General features: G+C 41.7%; 1 protein-coding gene across 4 annotated transcripts in view; it reads left to right on the forward strand.

Moving 5' to 3' along the window:
* Positions 1-16423, forward strand: part of Atad1 (ATPase family AAA domain containing 1) — a 63180-nt gene that overhangs the window by 13377 nt on the left and 33380 nt on the right. Inside the window, exons 1-3 of one of the 4 annotated variants that reach the window (XM_040745463.1) lie at positions 7472-7593; positions 9908-10001; positions 13101-13275. In XM_040745463.1, the coding sequence (XP_040601397.1) occupies positions 13114-13275 (162 nt within the window). In that variant the 5' untranslated portion in view covers positions 7472-7593; positions 9908-10001; positions 13101-13113. Of the gene's footprint in view, positions 1-7464; positions 7594-8452; positions 8574-9907; positions 10002-13100; positions 13276-16423 lie in introns of those variants that run through there. The other 3 variants (XM_040745471.1, XM_005063689.4, XM_040745478.1) reach the window with 3 other exon arrangements.

Consider the following 16423-nt stretch of genomic DNA (forward strand, 5'->3'; position numbering starts at 1 on the left):
TTTCTTAAAGTTGTCTGAAAGCACCATTGTCTGTGTGGTTATTGACGAACTGGCTTATGCAGAATTATTTTTTATAGTTCTGGAGGCTAAGAAAAGCAAACATAGGGAGTTGACAGGTCCTATGTCTGGTGAGGACACTTTTCCTGTTTGTCAGATGTCTTCTCAACGTACTGTCACATGACAGAAATATCTGGCATTTACTAAAAATGCAGTTCCTGAGCTACAGTTTGGAACTGTTGGACTGGAGTCTTTAAGGCTGAGAGGCAAAAATTCTAATTTAGCCAAGTTGTTCAGGGGAATCGACATACATTAAAACCTGAGGACACCTCACCTAAGAAATTCTCTGAACCAACCCAGTGTCCTGTGCATTGATTTTTATTGTATGGCAAACTAATCTCTCCCATCTATTAACAACAAGCACAACCCAGACCAGAAAATTTGGCAGCACTGGGAGAGAACTGCAGCAACTGTTTCAAGAAACACTGGTGTGGAGAAGCGCAATTAAAAACAAAAACAAACAAAAAGCCCCCTACAATTCATAAATTAATTATACGTTCTTTTCCTTAAAAAGAGGGAAGACTGGGGAGACAACTGGGTTGCCAAAATGACTGCCACATAACTATGAGGTCCAGAGTTTGAATGCTTAGCGTCCATGTAAAAAGCCAGGCACAGGCCACCCACCCACAACCTATAGGTTCCTATCAAGGCCATATCCAATTTCCCTGCCCAATCAGGTCCTATACTTATTGTACCATGACGTACAAAGGTGAGTCCTCCTGGTTCTCTTCTCCTTTTCATGTCTCTCCCCAGCTCCCAGATCTAGTCCAAGTCCCACATCTAATGCCCTGACTTACTCAGAGTGGCCCCTCTGGTACTATCCCTAAACTCCAGTCTTGGACCAGAACACCCATTCTTGCCTGCCAACCTAGCTCTGCGTCCACCAGATTTCAATCCACCTCAAGCATCTAACCTTCAAGTCTAACCTGGCTGGCAAATCTTGTGTTCTGTCCCAGTTTGCTGTGTCCTTATCAAACAGAAAACTAACAAAAGAAGTACACATGACAGGCTCTCATCATAAAAAATATAAATAATATGAAAGATCAAGGCAGTATTCCTCCCACACTCCAAACCACCATTCTTATAGAAATGTTCTTCAATTGTCTTCTATTGTTGTGAAGAGACACCATGACCACAGCAAGTCTTATAAAGGAAAACACTTAATTGAGGTGGCTTACAGTTTCAGAGGTGTAGTCCATTATCATCATGGTGGGACATGGTGGCATGCAGGCAGACATGATGCAATACTTCAGACTGAAGAGAGGAATAGGCATAACCAAGAGATGGTAGAAAAAAAATGAAGCTATAATTATGGAAACACAGAGAATCACTAGGAATACAAATAACAAATAACACCCCCCACAATGACTACAATCAACACATACTTTTCTTTTTTGTTTTGTTGGTTTTTGGGTTCTGGTTGTTTTTGGTTTTGTTTTTTTGAGACAGGGTTTCTCTGTATAACAACCCTGGCTGTCCTGGAACTATCTTTGTAGACCACGATGGCCTTGAACTCAGAGATCTGCCTGCCTATGCCTCTCGAGTGCTGGGATTAAAGGCATGAATTACCACCACCCCACTAAGCATACACTTTTCAATAATAACTTTAAATATTAATTGTAGCACAAATTCCAATTGGTATTAATAATAAAAACCCAGAGTCAAATATTGGAGTAAATGCTGAAAGATCAAAGAGACAAAGAAGGAAGGCACAGCCACACCTTGCCTCACCAACTTCTCAGTCAAAAAGAGTTGAGCTCCTGTCTCTTCCTGTCTTATATTCCACTTTTTACCCAGTCATATCACTTGAGATCCCAAGTGCTGGGATCAAAGGCGTGAACTCTATTCTCTTTTAGACTTGTTAAAGCTCATGTAGGCCAGTGTGGCCTTGAACTTCTGATCTTCCTGCTTCCACCTCCCAAGTGCTGGGATTAAGGTGTGTGCAACCACTGCCTTGCCTCTATGGCTAACTAGTGTGGCTAGCTCTGCACGCTGATCTTCAGGCAAGCTTTATTTGTTACAGCACAAACAAAATATCACCACAATTAATGACATCAGTTCTTCAATCAAAAAACATAAGCTGGCTAAGTGGGTCAAGAAGCAAAATTGGGGCTGGAGAAATGCCTCAGTGGTTAAGAGCACTGGCTGCTCTTCCTCAGTTCAGTTCCAGACAATCACATGGTGGTTCACAACCATTTATAAGGGGATCTGATGCCATCTTCTGGCATAAAGGCATACATGCAGATAGAGCACTCACACATAAAGTAAATCTTAAAAAAAAAAAAGGCAAAATCCATCTATCTGTTGTCTACAAGAAACTCAGCTTTAAAGACAGGCATTACTTTAAAATGAAAGGATAGAGAAAGTACTGCAAAGGGACCAGAAAGCAAATAGGAAGTGCTATCTTAATATATAGTAAAACAAACTTCAAATTAAAACTAACCAGACTAAGGACACTTCATTATAATAGAGGGAATAGTAGGCTTGAGATCTAAACAGAGAGTTCTCAAAAAAGAAAGAAGTAACTAAGAAATATTTCAAATTGTCCATCATCTCTAGCAATTAGGAAAATGCAAACCAAAACAACTTTGAGATTTCATCTTACTCCAGTCAGAATGTTAAAGATCAACACAACAACAACAAAATTGTAGAGAGGATATGAGGGAACTCTCATTTACTATTAGTGATATTGCAAACTAGTTCAGCCACTCTGGAAACAAATGTGGAGAATCCTCAAAAAGTTAAAAATAAATCTACCATAGGATCAATTTACAATCACTTCCTGGCATACACCCAGAACTCTTGACATCTTATCCCACAAACACTTGCTCAGCTGTGTTCATCACAGTAGCTGAGGAATGGAAACAACCTAAATGGCCTTCGACTGATGTGTGGATAATAAAACGTGGTACAAACATGCTATGGAATACTATACAGCCGTAAGAAAAGGAAGATCTGCAGGTAAATGGATGGAACTAACTAAAAACGAGCAGACTGAATGAAGTAACTTGCATCAGTTAAATGTCTGTCCGTCTTCTCACGTGTGGCTCCTAACTCCAAATTTTCAGATGTGAGTATATAGCCTGAAGTAACTGCAAAAGCCAGTGAAGTAAAAAGAACCATTGGAGACATGGGCTTTAGTCAGGGAGGGAGGTCAATACAGAAAGAGAGAGAGGAAGATACTATAACAGCAAGCATATCTGAAAGAACCACACAGAATCATCTGGTTTTTTTTTTTTACCTAAAATTACATTTAATACATATAAGTCTGTCCATCCATCCATCTATCCATCCATCCATCCATCCATCCATCCATCCATCCATCCATCCATCCACCCATCCACCCATCCAAAGTTTAAATAAAAAATTCCTTCACCCAAACCCATACCAGGCATAAGAAACCTCAAGACTCCCAAAACATTATAGGATGTTTTGTTACCCTCTGTTGCCTCCTAGAGGTTAAAGAATAAATCCCTACTGCTGAAGACAGTATGCACCCCAGACACCCAGAGGATCCAGGCTGGAACTGAACTGAAAGTCTCTTCCCTGAGGACTTACTTCATGATACTAAAAAGTATTATGCAAACTTCCAAGGGAGAGAAACAAACAACAGTCCTATCCAGTTATGATGCCTATGAACTACAAAAATAACCAGCACTGCATGATCATCCTAAGGGTACACACAGCAGTGGCATTCATATCTTGGTGGCAACTAAACAGGTATAGTGGACCTTAAGACCCCTAACAACAAGAAGGAAATCATGCCTGGTACTGGAAACCTAGCAAATTATCTAGGGCTAGTGAGGTCAGAGATCTTGGAGGAGAACCGATAACCCCTTTACTAAACCAGCACAACTCCTAACTTCATTCTAAACATTAATCCTTATACCCACAAATAAGTGTAATTCCCACCCTCACCAAAGAAAATCTCTTTGCAACAGACAGAGACCATTTCACAAAACTACAACTCACCAAAATGCAGAGAACAAGTGATTATGTTATACCTGGCCTCAACTTATACATCTGCAACATAACTTCTAGACCTAACAGCCAGGGGATACTGAGGAAGAAGGGACAGAAGGATTGTAAGAGCCAGAGGAACAGGATCTGTGCTGTGAGATTTTCCTTCCCTGGAAATGACAGGGATGTTGTATCCATGTGTTCTCAACAACATGGTTGCCAAAACAAGACATGCTAACACAGAAGGGGGAAAGCTCACAGGGCCCCAACCCAAAGACGACAGACAAGGAGTGCTGAGAGAGGGAGAAACAGCCTTCTCCAGGAAGGAGCCCCTGCCAGTTGATTATCCAATACCAAGTGTCAGCCATGAAATATATGTGCAGGTAACATGGCATAAACTGAACAGGTTGTACACACACACACACACACACACACACACACACACACACACACACACACACACTCGCAAACATCAACAGGTGAAGAAAAAGAGGCCAAGGCAGAAAGCCATGGGAGGAGCTAGAGGGAGGATAGGGAAGGAGAAAAATGATGTGATTACATTTCAATTCAAAAAGTAAAACTCTTTTAGAAAAAAGTCAGGCGGGCCGGGCGTTGGTGGCGCACGCCTTTAATCCCAGCACTTGGGAGGCAGAGGCAGGCAGACCTCTGTGAGTTCGAGGCCAGCCTGGTCTACAAGAGTTAGTTCTAGGACAGCCTCCAAAGCCACAGAGAAACCCTGTCTCGAAAAACCAAAAAAAAAAAAAAAGAAAAAAGAAAAAAGTCAGGCGGGGGAGGCCCTGGGTCCTGCTGGGAATGAAATGACAGACTCTAGAGATCCCCCATGGAGGGCCTTACTCTCCCTGGGAAATGGAGTGGGGATTAGGTGGGGGGGCTGTAGGGGCTGGCAGGGGGGAGCGGGAGAGGGAGCTGGGACTGACATGGGAAGCAAGCTTGTTTCTTTTTTTTGTTTTTAATATTTTATTTATTTATTATGTATACAATCTACTGCCTGCATGCCAGTAGAGGGCACCAGATCTCATTCAAGGTGGTTGTGAGCCACCATGTGGTTGCTGGGAATTGAACTCAGGACCTCTGGAAAAACAGTCAGTGCTCTTAACTCTGAGCCATCTCTCCAGCCCCCGCAAGCTTGTTTCTAATTTAAATATATAATAAAAAAGTGTTAAAAAAAAGTCAGGCATAGTGGTCTATGCCTTTAATTCTAATGCTGGAGAAGTACAGTTAGGAGGATTTATAGGAATTTCTGGTTAGCTAGCCTAATGAACTCCAGGTACAGTAAGAGACCCTATGTGGTGGAGTGGAATAAAAGATACCCACTACCAACCTCTGGCCTTCACATATAAATACATACAAATGTACACATGCCTGCATACACACATAAAAATAAAATAAAAAGAAAGTCCAGAACTTCTTTGATTAATATTATACATTATGTATTGCTTATTGCACACGTACTGTAGACCAGATGTTGTGTTTTGTATTGTCATATTATATAGAGATATCCAGAGATGAAAAATTGTGTGTATTCACTCTATTCCATTCTGTAAGACCTAGGTGATGTTTGGACTTCTGGGGAGGAATGTGTGATTTGTAAAAAGCCTGTGATTTGATGTCTTAAGGTCCAAATGCAAGACATTTCCTTATGATTTGTTAAATGACAACATCAGGTCCAGCAGCCACAGGAAAAGGAAATAAGCAGCAATATATATTTTGATCATGTATACTGTCATATGAGACCCCGTCTCTCCCCATGCTTAAACTGGAAACATTATCTCATATTTCTACTTAATAACCCACTGTCTTTGCCTTACCTTTGCTGTTGCCGTTGTGTATGTAGTCAAGGATCTGACTTTATCTGAGGGGGGAGGTACCCACGATAGTGATAGTTAATACTATCAAGTTGGCAAAATCTAGAATCACTGGAGACAAGCCACTGGGCACACTTGTAAGAGATTCTCTTGACTAGGTTAACTGATAGACTCATCTTAACATGGGAAGTCCAGATAAAATGTAAAGAAGTCCTGGGGATTTGCTTTCACTTGCCTTTACAAGTGGCTGTGAGCTCACCTTCTCTGCCACTGTGGATTGCTGCCTCTGGCATCTTTCACTGATAGCAGACCCAGATCCTTCCAGGGGACTAAAGACTAGTGGTGGCTCTCCAGGAATCCTTACAGCCTTTGGTGTCAGGTTGGGACTGCTGAAGAATCCAGCCTCAAGGAATGCACAGCTATCAGGACAATCAATCTAAAACAAACACCCAAACAAAAAACAAAAACAACCCTCTTTTGATATCTATGCATTCCATGTATTCTGTTTTCTAGACAACCCAATGCAGTTCCCCCTACGCCCCAAGACAGGGTTTCTTTATATGGTCCTGGAACTCTCTTTAGACCAGGCTGGCCTCGAACTCAGAGATTCTCCTGTCTCTGACAATCTAGTGCTGGGATTAAAGGTGTGTGCCATTACTGCCCTGCTCCCAATATAGTCCTTTAACAAGCAACTTCTCAGGCTCTGACAGCACTGCTGGGCTGCGTCTCCCCCAGCTATTGACAAGAGCGTTTGCTAATTTAACAAATTTCTGCAGATGGAGGCAGTGTGTTACTATTAGCCCAAGGTTTTACAAAGCAGTCCTCCTTCCTTAGACACCCAATGTTGGAAAACTGACTGCAAAATCCCTTAGCTATAAAAGATAACCCTTTCAACAGAGCGACACAACCTGCTTCCTCCAGGAATATAATGTTTTAAGGAGCCTGTCTTATTCCTTCAGAGTCCCACTGCCTTTGTCTGAAGTGATGTTCCTTTTTGTATTCAGGGCAGAGTTTACTATCTCATTCCTTGGTAGTGTATGCAGTCAGAAGGGGTTGGTTTTCAGATATGGCTCCTTGGAGCCTTGGTGTCACGTCCCTTACTATGCAAGAGGAAGGGGTAAAAGATAAGTCATCGGAATGCAAATTCTGTCACCAGATGCTCTATTCTGACCCAACTGCCAGACCTGCCTGGTCCGCCTGGCTGCTCAAGCGTTCAGTGGAGTCTCAGGCGCCACCTCCAGGTGTCAGTACAGAGATCGGGGAGGAAGGTGAGCTCACCCTAGAAACCGAAAGGCAGATGGTGAGGCCACCCGCGTCTGCGCAGCAGCATGGGGACTTGCAGAGGGTAGGGGAGCTTATCAAACCAGGAAAGCGTCTTTCTTTGCCTTCTGTAAAAGGGCCCGGAGCACCCAGCTCCACAGCAGCGCAGGGATTTCATGTGTCAAGCGCCTTCCCCAATTCAGTTTCCGAGCCTCTGAACCTGAACTCAGAGCCTTTGGGGAGCGTCAAGTATATCCTAACCACCTTTCTGAACGTAAGGGCACAACAGGCACTAAAGTATAACAAGATGGGAAAAGTAGATGGCCCGGCGCTGCGTCGCCACGCCTGATGCTTGGACCTCAGCGCTCGGCGTGAATTGCGCATGCTCCGCGTGGGGGCGGGGCTCGGGCCGGAAGCGTTCTCTCCCAGGCGGCATTTCTTTCCTGTGCGAGGCCGGCTGGGGCTCCCATCGCCTCTGGTCCTGCCTCTGGTGAGTAGCGGGTTCCCGCGGGGCCGGGTCAGGTGCGTCCCCCATCCCTCGGGTCCCCGAGGGCCTGGCGCTCACCTGGGGAGCCCAGCCGGACAGTCACCTGCCCCTCAGCCGTCACACGTGAGCGCCGGCCCGGCCCAGCCGGATCCAGCGGATTAACCTCCAAGGGCGTCCGGGGCCTCGCCCTGGCTCCCGGCCCGGCTCGAGCCCTCAGGTCTCGGCGCTAGCGGGAGACCGGGGCCGCACGCAAGGACATCTCCTGCAGGCGGCCTGGTCACTGGAGGACTGGGCGCTCCGGGCGACCTCAGGACCAGGCTCGTGGGAAGGCGGCTGGGAGGAACCTGTCCGCTCGTGCGGCTCCTGCTCCTCCCTCTTTGTGCAAAGGCGGAGGAGGTGTTTCTTTAGGACTGGCCATGCTTTCACAGAAGATACTGATGTTAAGTCAGTCATGACCTGTCCTCTAAGCAGAGCCTGGCAGGCGTTCATTGTCACGGGCTGCGTCTGTACGGCCTTGACAGAGGCAGAACTAGGACTTTGAGTAGAAAGATCATTCTTAGAATACTGCAGTGACTTAGGAAGAAAATATTGCCGTGTAATAAACGTTAATAAGTTACTCAAAGATACGGTATCCACACTGAAACCAGAGCTTAAAATGAAACAACTGAAAATGGCATTTGTCTAAGGATAATAATGAATCCTACCGGTTTTTGTGGCGTTTCTTGGTTGTACACAGCAATGTGTATTTTTTTTTGCTAAAATTAGTTTATGCAAAATTTAAATACATTCTCTCTGTTTGCAGATTTTATTGTACACACTTTTGTAATGATAAGGAACTGTAACAGTCTTAACAGCAGATGTCAATGCTATGTGAATGATAGAATGATGTACGTCTCATCTATTGAGACGGTATAAAATAGTTCCATTTACTGTCTACAATCAGGACGTTTCAGTTTCGATTCAGGATTCTGAAGTCACTTAAGGTACACATGCAATAGTCTTAAATCTGCCTTGAATCACCGTTAATATTGGAATAGGAAGAATTGTCTCTTGGCTGTTTTTTGATAGGGTTAAAATTGTTACTGACTTCTTGTCTTTAAGGAAGTGTTCTTTGGAAACAGCCCATAGCCCTGATCTACCTTTGTAATTCAGTGACTACCCAGTAGATGGCAATTTGAACACACCACTTTAGGCTTTTTTCTTTTGGAAGCAGGGATGTTTTGTGTAGTTGAGGTTAATCTTGAACCCTCTGCAGCCCAGGTTAGCCTTGAACCTTAACTCTTCATTATAGTCTCTGGAGTGCTGAGGTTCCCAGGCTTTTGCAACTGTACCCAGCTCTGACCAAGACTTTTTAAAAAACAAAAACCTTATTGAAATATCATGACTTTTCACAGATTAAGTTAACAATGCCTTTACACCACTTACTGGATTATTATCAACTGTGTTTGCAGCTTTATTGGGATAAAGACAAAAGAAGTAAAATTTCCATGTCCTTTGAGAAGTTGACTGTCATGTATCCTATTTTTGAAATCTGTACTAATGGATAATACTATGGGCACTAATCCATACTGTGATTTTGCTACATGAGGCAATTATAATTTGGTGACTAAGTTCCATATTTCTTTAGTAACTAATATAATTGGACAGTATTTTTGAGTAATTATATATTAGTTGTTATTTATCAAATACAGTGGGTACTTTTTTGTAGGTTTTTTTTGTTTGTTTGTTTTTTTGTTTTTTTTTTTGGTTTTTCGAGGCAGGGTTTCTCTGTGGCTTTGGAGGCTGTCCTGGAACTAGCTATTGTAGACCAGGCTGGTCTCGGACTCACAGAGATCTGCCTCCCGAGTGTTGGGATTAAAGGCGTGAGCCACCAACGCCCGGCTTTTGTAGGCTTTTGGTAAGTTCTTATTGAATGAACAATTTAGCATCCTAGGCCAAAGTTTCTTTATCTAAAATGAGGGCTTTCTGTTACTTGTTTAAATAATTATTGTGATATGAATGGCTCCTAACAGAGAAGTATGAACATTGAGTTGGAAATACTTTAGAAATCTGACAGTGCTGTTGGATGACTGAAAGAATTGGGAGGTTTTTTCTACTTCACAGCTATAAATAAACACTAGAGCTATTCCAGAGAAAGCCAATGAGAAACATTTTAGCTTAGCAGTAGTAAGAAAAGTGTTAAAGCTAGAAGAAACATGAATATTAGTCTTTGCAATACCCACTTGGTACCTACCACTAAGCAGTCTAGATCTGGTTTATTTATTTCTACATGAGTTAATATGTATGTGTATTTTGTTTTCTTCTCCCCTTCCCCCAGCACTTACCAAGGCTTAATGACATTGTTGGACACTGATATCCTATCTCCTAAAATGTGATAGTCACATCCTTCCTGCTAAGCTTATTTTGTGAAGGTACTGCCTTTGACATTGGAATGAATTCCTATTGTAAACATGATTGTTGTAGTTGCTCAGAGATGTACCATATTTAAAAGTAGTCTCATCACCTCCCTTTCCCTTGTTTGTGGTTGTATTCTTTTGTTTGTGATAAGGTCTTTTTTCTTCTTCGAGACAAGGGTTTCCCTGGAACAGCTCTGGCCGTCGTGGAACTTGACTTGTAGACCAGGTTGGCCTCAGACTCGCAAAGATTAACATATCTCTGCCTCCTAAATGCTGGTATTAAAGGGATGTTTCCACACTCCCTGTGATGGGTCCTCTCATGTAACACATTGTTTGTTGAGACAGGATCTCACTGGAGCCCAAGCTGTCCTACAACTCATTGTGTGTACTCCAGACAGGCCCTTTACTCAATGACAGTCTGTCTCAGCCTTACAAATACAGGGGATACATGCATGAGCCATGTCCAGATCCTCCTCTTGTTTTCATGTCACATGTAGTTAGTCCATTATCTTTTCCTGTTCCCCTTCACCCTTCCCTTTAGACTAGTGGTTCTCAACCTTCCTAGTACAGTTCATGTTGTTGTGACCCCCAATCATAAAATTACTTTGTTGCTACTTCATAACTGATTTTGCTGCTGTTATAAATTGTAAATATCTGATAATGCAGGATGTCTGATATGTGGCCCCCAAAGAGGTCTCAACCCATAGGTTGAAACTGATGCTTTAGACTGTCTTCTTTACTCTCATTGTCCCCTTTGTGCTTCCATTCCCTATATTTATGCATGTGTATATTTCTAAATTTAATTGTGTGTGTGTGTGTGTGTGTGTGTGTGTGTGTGTGGTTTCCTTTTCTGAGACACAGTTTCTCTGTATAACAGCTCTGACTATCTGGAACTCACCACTATAACCACTGACCCAAAATTTAAATTTAGATTTCTGGGAGAACATGCAATATTAGTCTTTCTGATCCTGCTTATTTACTTACTATAATGATCTCCAGTTTTCATTAATTTTCCTAAAAATGTGATAATTTCTTCTTTCTAGCTCACTAAAATCCCATTATGTACCACACTTTCTCTATCCGTTTATCTGTTGATGGACATTGAGGCTAGTTGTGTATCTTGGCTATTGTGAGTAGTTTAGCAAAAAGCATTATTGTACAAGTAACTCCTGGCATGCTTATAATTCTTTGGGTGTGTGGTATAGCTAGTCTTCATGTCAAACTGATTTTCTGTAGTGGTTGCAGCAACTTTTTATACCCACTCTTATTGCATAGCGAAGATTCTTGCATATCCTCATTAGCATTTGCTTTATGTATGGATGTTCAGTGAGGTGTGATGGAAAGTCAAGGCAGTTTTAATTTGCGTTTCTCTGGTGGCTAAAAGTGTTGAACACTCTCAAATATTTATTGTTCATTTGTAGTCATTCCTTTGATAGCTGTCTTTCAACTCATTAGACTATCGTTTAGTTATTGGGTGTTGTGTGTGTGTTTTTAAGTTTTTAAATGCTTTATACATTCTAAGTATTAATCATTTGCCAGATGTGTAGTTTGCTGTAGTCGAACTTGTCCTACCAGATGACAAATAACTACATGGTGACTTATATTTATTATGAAAGTTCATCCTTTAGCTTAGGTTTGTCCTACTAGCTTTTGCAACTTAAATTAATCTGTTTTTATTAATCTACATTCTGTTACATGGCTTTCTACTTCTCCTTAATTCTGTATGTCATTCCCTCTGCTTCTTTCTCTTCCCTCCTCCAGCCCTCTCTTTCCTGGATGTCACATCTGTCTCTCCTGCCTAGCTATTGGCTGTTCAGCTTTTTTGTTTGTTTGTTTGTTTTGTTTTTTCGAGACAGGATTTATCTGTATTGTTTTGGAGACTGTCCTGGAACTTGCTCTGTAGACCAGGCTGGCCTCGAACTCACAGAGATCCGCCTGCCACTGCCTCCCAAGTGGGGCTTTAATCCCAGGCTGGGATTAAAGGCATGCAACACCAACACCCGGAGGCTGTTCAGCTTTTTAACACACCAATTACAACAATACATCTTTACAGTGTGCAATTATCCAACAACACCCCCCCCCCAGCAAATAGTGTAAGCAAAAGACCAAACCTAGAATCTTGCACCTGCTAGGCTAAATCCCCAGATCTCCAAACTTGTATTTTCTTGGTTCAAATTTTTTGAAATTTCTCTTGCTTCATATTTACTTTGTTGTTGGAAGCAAAGGATGGTTCAAAGAATTTAATGTCACTTACCAATTAAGAAACTGCATATTTCTCTCTGTGATGAGTTTAAGGCTACCCTGGTCTACAGAGCTAGTTCTAGGACAACTGAGGCTACACAGAGAAATGCTTATCTCAAGAAACAAACAAAAACAGCCAGGCAGTGGTGGTGCATGCCTTTAATCCCAGCACTTGGGAGGCAGAGGGAGACAATATCTCTGTTAGTTCAAGGCCAGCCTAATTTTCAAAGAGAGTTCCAGGACAGTCTCCAAACCTACAGAGAAACTGTCTGGAAAAACCAAAAGAAAAAAATTGCATACTTAAATTTGAGCTCGTTTTTAAAAACCTGAAACATAAGCATGTGAGACAAACAGTCAGTGTTTAGTTACATTTCAGTCTCAAAAAAAACCTACTTGGTATTTGTTATACATAATAGTATTCTTCCTGTAACTAAACCTGAATCTAATCTACTTCAGTTTCTAAGGGAAGCTTTTAATGTGTTTGTTTACTTAACATTTAAAAATCTCAGTGGGCCCTGGTGGAAGACCTCATCCTTGGGGAGTGGGTGGGTGAGGGCATGGGAGGGCAAGTGAATTGGGCGGGGATTGATTTGTAAAATAAGATTGTTTATAAAAAAAAATCTCAATGGGGCAGTGGTAATCCCAGCATTTGAGAGGGAGAGGCAGGTTGATTCTCATGAGTTCCAGGACAGCCAGAGCTACACAGAGAAACCCTGTCTCAAAAAACAAAAAAAGATGGTTGTCTTTCAAATGAGATGCTTAAACAATAAACAGTGTTTTATTTTGACCAGAAATTTATCTACTTTCTCTCCCAATTTTAACAAGTAGTATTATTTCCTAGTGACTTTTCTTTCTTTCTTTATTTTTTTTAAGGTTAACAGTCAAGATGGTACATGCTGAAGCTTTTTCTCGTCCATTGAGTCGGAACGAAGTTGTTGGTTTAATTTTCCGTTTAACAATATTTGGTGCAGTAACATATTTCACTATCAAATGGATGGTAGATGCAATTGACCCAACCAGAAAGCAGAAAGTAGAAGCTCAGAAACAGGTACGATTGCTGGGTATAAAGGTCATGTCTTTTATGCTAGCAGATATTTTTTACCCAAGCTAAGACTATAAATACAAAACTCATGTAAAAAATCATTGATATATCTTTTCAGTATCAACCCTAAAAGTCTTTTTTACTCTGTAAACAAACATCAGAAGAAAAATGAATGAAAACACAGGATCTTTTTTGTTCTTGTTTTGTTTTTGTCTGCATTGCTTTTTTTTCTTCTTTTATTGAAAATAGATATTTTTTCTCACATAATATATCCTGATTGCAGTTTCCCTTCTCTGCTCCTTCCAATTCCTACCCACCTCCTCTCCTATCTGTATCCGCTTCCTTTCTGTCTCATTAGAAAACAAATAGGCTTTTTTTTGGTTTTTCGAGACAGGGTTTCTCTGTGGCTTTGGAGGCTGTCCTGGAACTCGCTGTGTAGACCAGGCTGGCCTCGAACTCACAGAGATCCGCCTGCAACAAATAGGCTTTTAAGGGATAATAATAAATTATAATAACACAACACAAAAACTAACACATTGAAATTGGACAAATCAACTAAAAGAACCCAAGAGAAGATTCAAGAATCAGAGACCTACTTGTTCATATACTCAGGAAATCCCATAAAAACACTAAACTGGAAGCCATAATAATATCTATGCAGAGGACTTGGTGCAGACCTGTGCAGGCCTCAGTTTCTGAGATCGTGAGTTGTGATGGAGTTGTTTTAGAGCAGCAGTTCTCAATCTGTGGGGTTGCATATCAGACATCCTGCATATCATATATTTACATTACAATTCATAACAATAGCAAAATTGCAGTTGTGAAGTAACAACGAAATAATTTTATGGTTGGGAGTCACCACCACCTGAGCTACTGTATTAAAGGGTCTTAGCATTTAGAGGGCTTGTCTTAGTATCCTCCATCCGCTCTGGCTCTTAAGTGCTTTCTGTTTCTCTTCCATACCATTCCTTGAATCCTGAGGGGATAGATTTTATGGAGATATCCCATTAGGGCTTAGTGTTCCAAGGTCTCTCTACATAATGTCTGGCTGTGGACCTCTGTATTTGTTCCCATCTGCTGTAGGAATCATTTTATTGCTAGTAGTTTTGTTTATTTGTTTAAGAACAGTAGTATTTATTTTTACCCTTGGTCCCTGGGCTATCTAGTGTCATGTTCTTGGTCACCCAAGCCCCAAGCAGTGTTGGGTATGGGTTCCATCTTGTGGAATCGGCCTTAAGTCAAATCCCATATGTGTTAGTTACTCCCACAAGCTTTGTGCTGTCATTACCATAGCTTTAGGGCCCAGCATATCTTGCACACAGGGTACCATTGTAGATCAGGGTTTATGGGTGAGTTGGTGTTTATGTTCCTCATTTGGTAGCATGCTTTGTACCTTCCTGTACCAGAGATACTAGAATGTAGAGGTGAAGGCTCTATGGAGTCACCAGCTTAATCTCTCCATGTTCAGTGAGTCATGTAAGTGTTATCTTCAGCAATGGAGCCTTTCTGTCAGTTTGTGGAAAACAACCTATAGTCTGGATTGTTTAGGGACTTCCATGGGACCCCTTTGGCTAACTACTCCATAAGATGTTTAGTTAGTTGGGGTGTTGTCTCCCCCATTATTTTATTTAGATTACCCTCATGTGCATATATTTTAGTAAGCTTCTACTGTACTAGGTTTTAATACTAACCCTCAAATGACTATTAATTTTAGCTGTTTCTCCCTGTATTTCCTCCCTTTTTCCATCCATTTCTTCTTGTTCCTCCCATCCCCCATACTCCAAATCTATATAAGTGAATATATTATATCATATTTGTCTTTCTGGGTCAGGGTACTCCATCCTGCAAATTGCATGACTTCTTCCCTCCCTCCCTCCCTCCCTCCCTCCCTCCCTCCCTCCCTCCCTCCCTCCCTTCTTCTTCCTTCCCTCCTCCCTCCCTCCCTTCCTCCCACCTTCTTTCTCTCCTTCCTTTGCTTTTTAAATGGCTGAGGAATACTCTATTGTGTAAATGTACCACATTTTCTTTATCCATTCTTCTCTTGAGGGACATCTAAGTTGTTTCCAGTTTCTGGCTGTTATGAATAGTTCATCAGTGAACATGGTCGAGGAGTGTCCTCGTGGGAGGATGGAGTATCATTTGGGTATATGCCCAAGAGTGGCATAACTGGGTCTTGATAGATTGATTTCCCTTTTCCTGAGGAACTATCATGCTGATTCCCATAGTGGCTGTGTAAGTTTATACTCTCACCAGCAATGAATGAGTGTTCCTTTTATCCCATATTGTCACCAGTATGAGTTGTCCCTTGTTTTATTGATCTTAGTAGTTTTGGTTTGCATTTTCTTAATGGCTAAGGGTGTTGAACATTTAAGTGTTTCTCAGTCATTTGAGTTTCCTTTTTTGAGAATTCTGCTTAGATCTGTACCCCCACTTTTTAAATTGGATTTCTCTCCCTCCCTCCCTCCCTCCCTCCCTCCCTCCCTCCCTCCCTCCCTCCCTCCCTCCCTCCCTCTCTCCCTCCCTCCCTCCTTGTTTTTGTTTTTTGAGACAGTTTCTCTGTAACAGCTCTGACTATCCTGAAACTCACTTTTTAAACCAGACTGGCATGAACTCAGAGAACCAATTACCTTTTGAATGCTGGAATTTAAGGTGTGCGCCACCACCACCTAGCATATTTTCTTTCCTTGTTATTTATTACGTATGCAGTGTTCTGTTTGCATGTTTGCTTGCAAGCCAGAAGAGAGCACCAGATCTCATCATAGATGGTTGGTTGTGAGCAATTATATGGTTGCTGGGAATTGAACTCAGGATCTCGGGAAGACCAGTTAGTGTTCTTAACAATCACTGAGCCATCTCTCCAAACCCATGCATATCTGGTTTTATATTCAGGTCTTCAACCCATTTAGAGTTGAGTTTTGTGCAGGGTGATAAGTATAGATCTGTTTGTATTCTACACTTAGACATTCAGTTTGATCAGCACCATTTGTGAAGGATGCTGTCTTTTTTTCTAGTATATTTCTGGTTTCTTTATCAAAAATCAGGTGTCCATAGATATGTGGATTAATGTCTGGGTCTTCAGTTCGATTTCATTGGTCTGTGTGTCTTGTTTTTGTGCCAATACCATCCTTCTTTTATTACCATAGCTCTATAGTAC

This window comes from Mesocricetus auratus, unplaced genomic scaffold (assembly GCF_017639785.1).
Source record: "Mesocricetus auratus isolate SY011 unplaced genomic scaffold, BCM_Maur_2.0 Super-Scaffold_4256, whole genome shotgun sequence".
Classification (NCBI taxonomy): domain Eukaryota; kingdom Metazoa; phylum Chordata; class Mammalia; order Rodentia; family Cricetidae; genus Mesocricetus; species Mesocricetus auratus.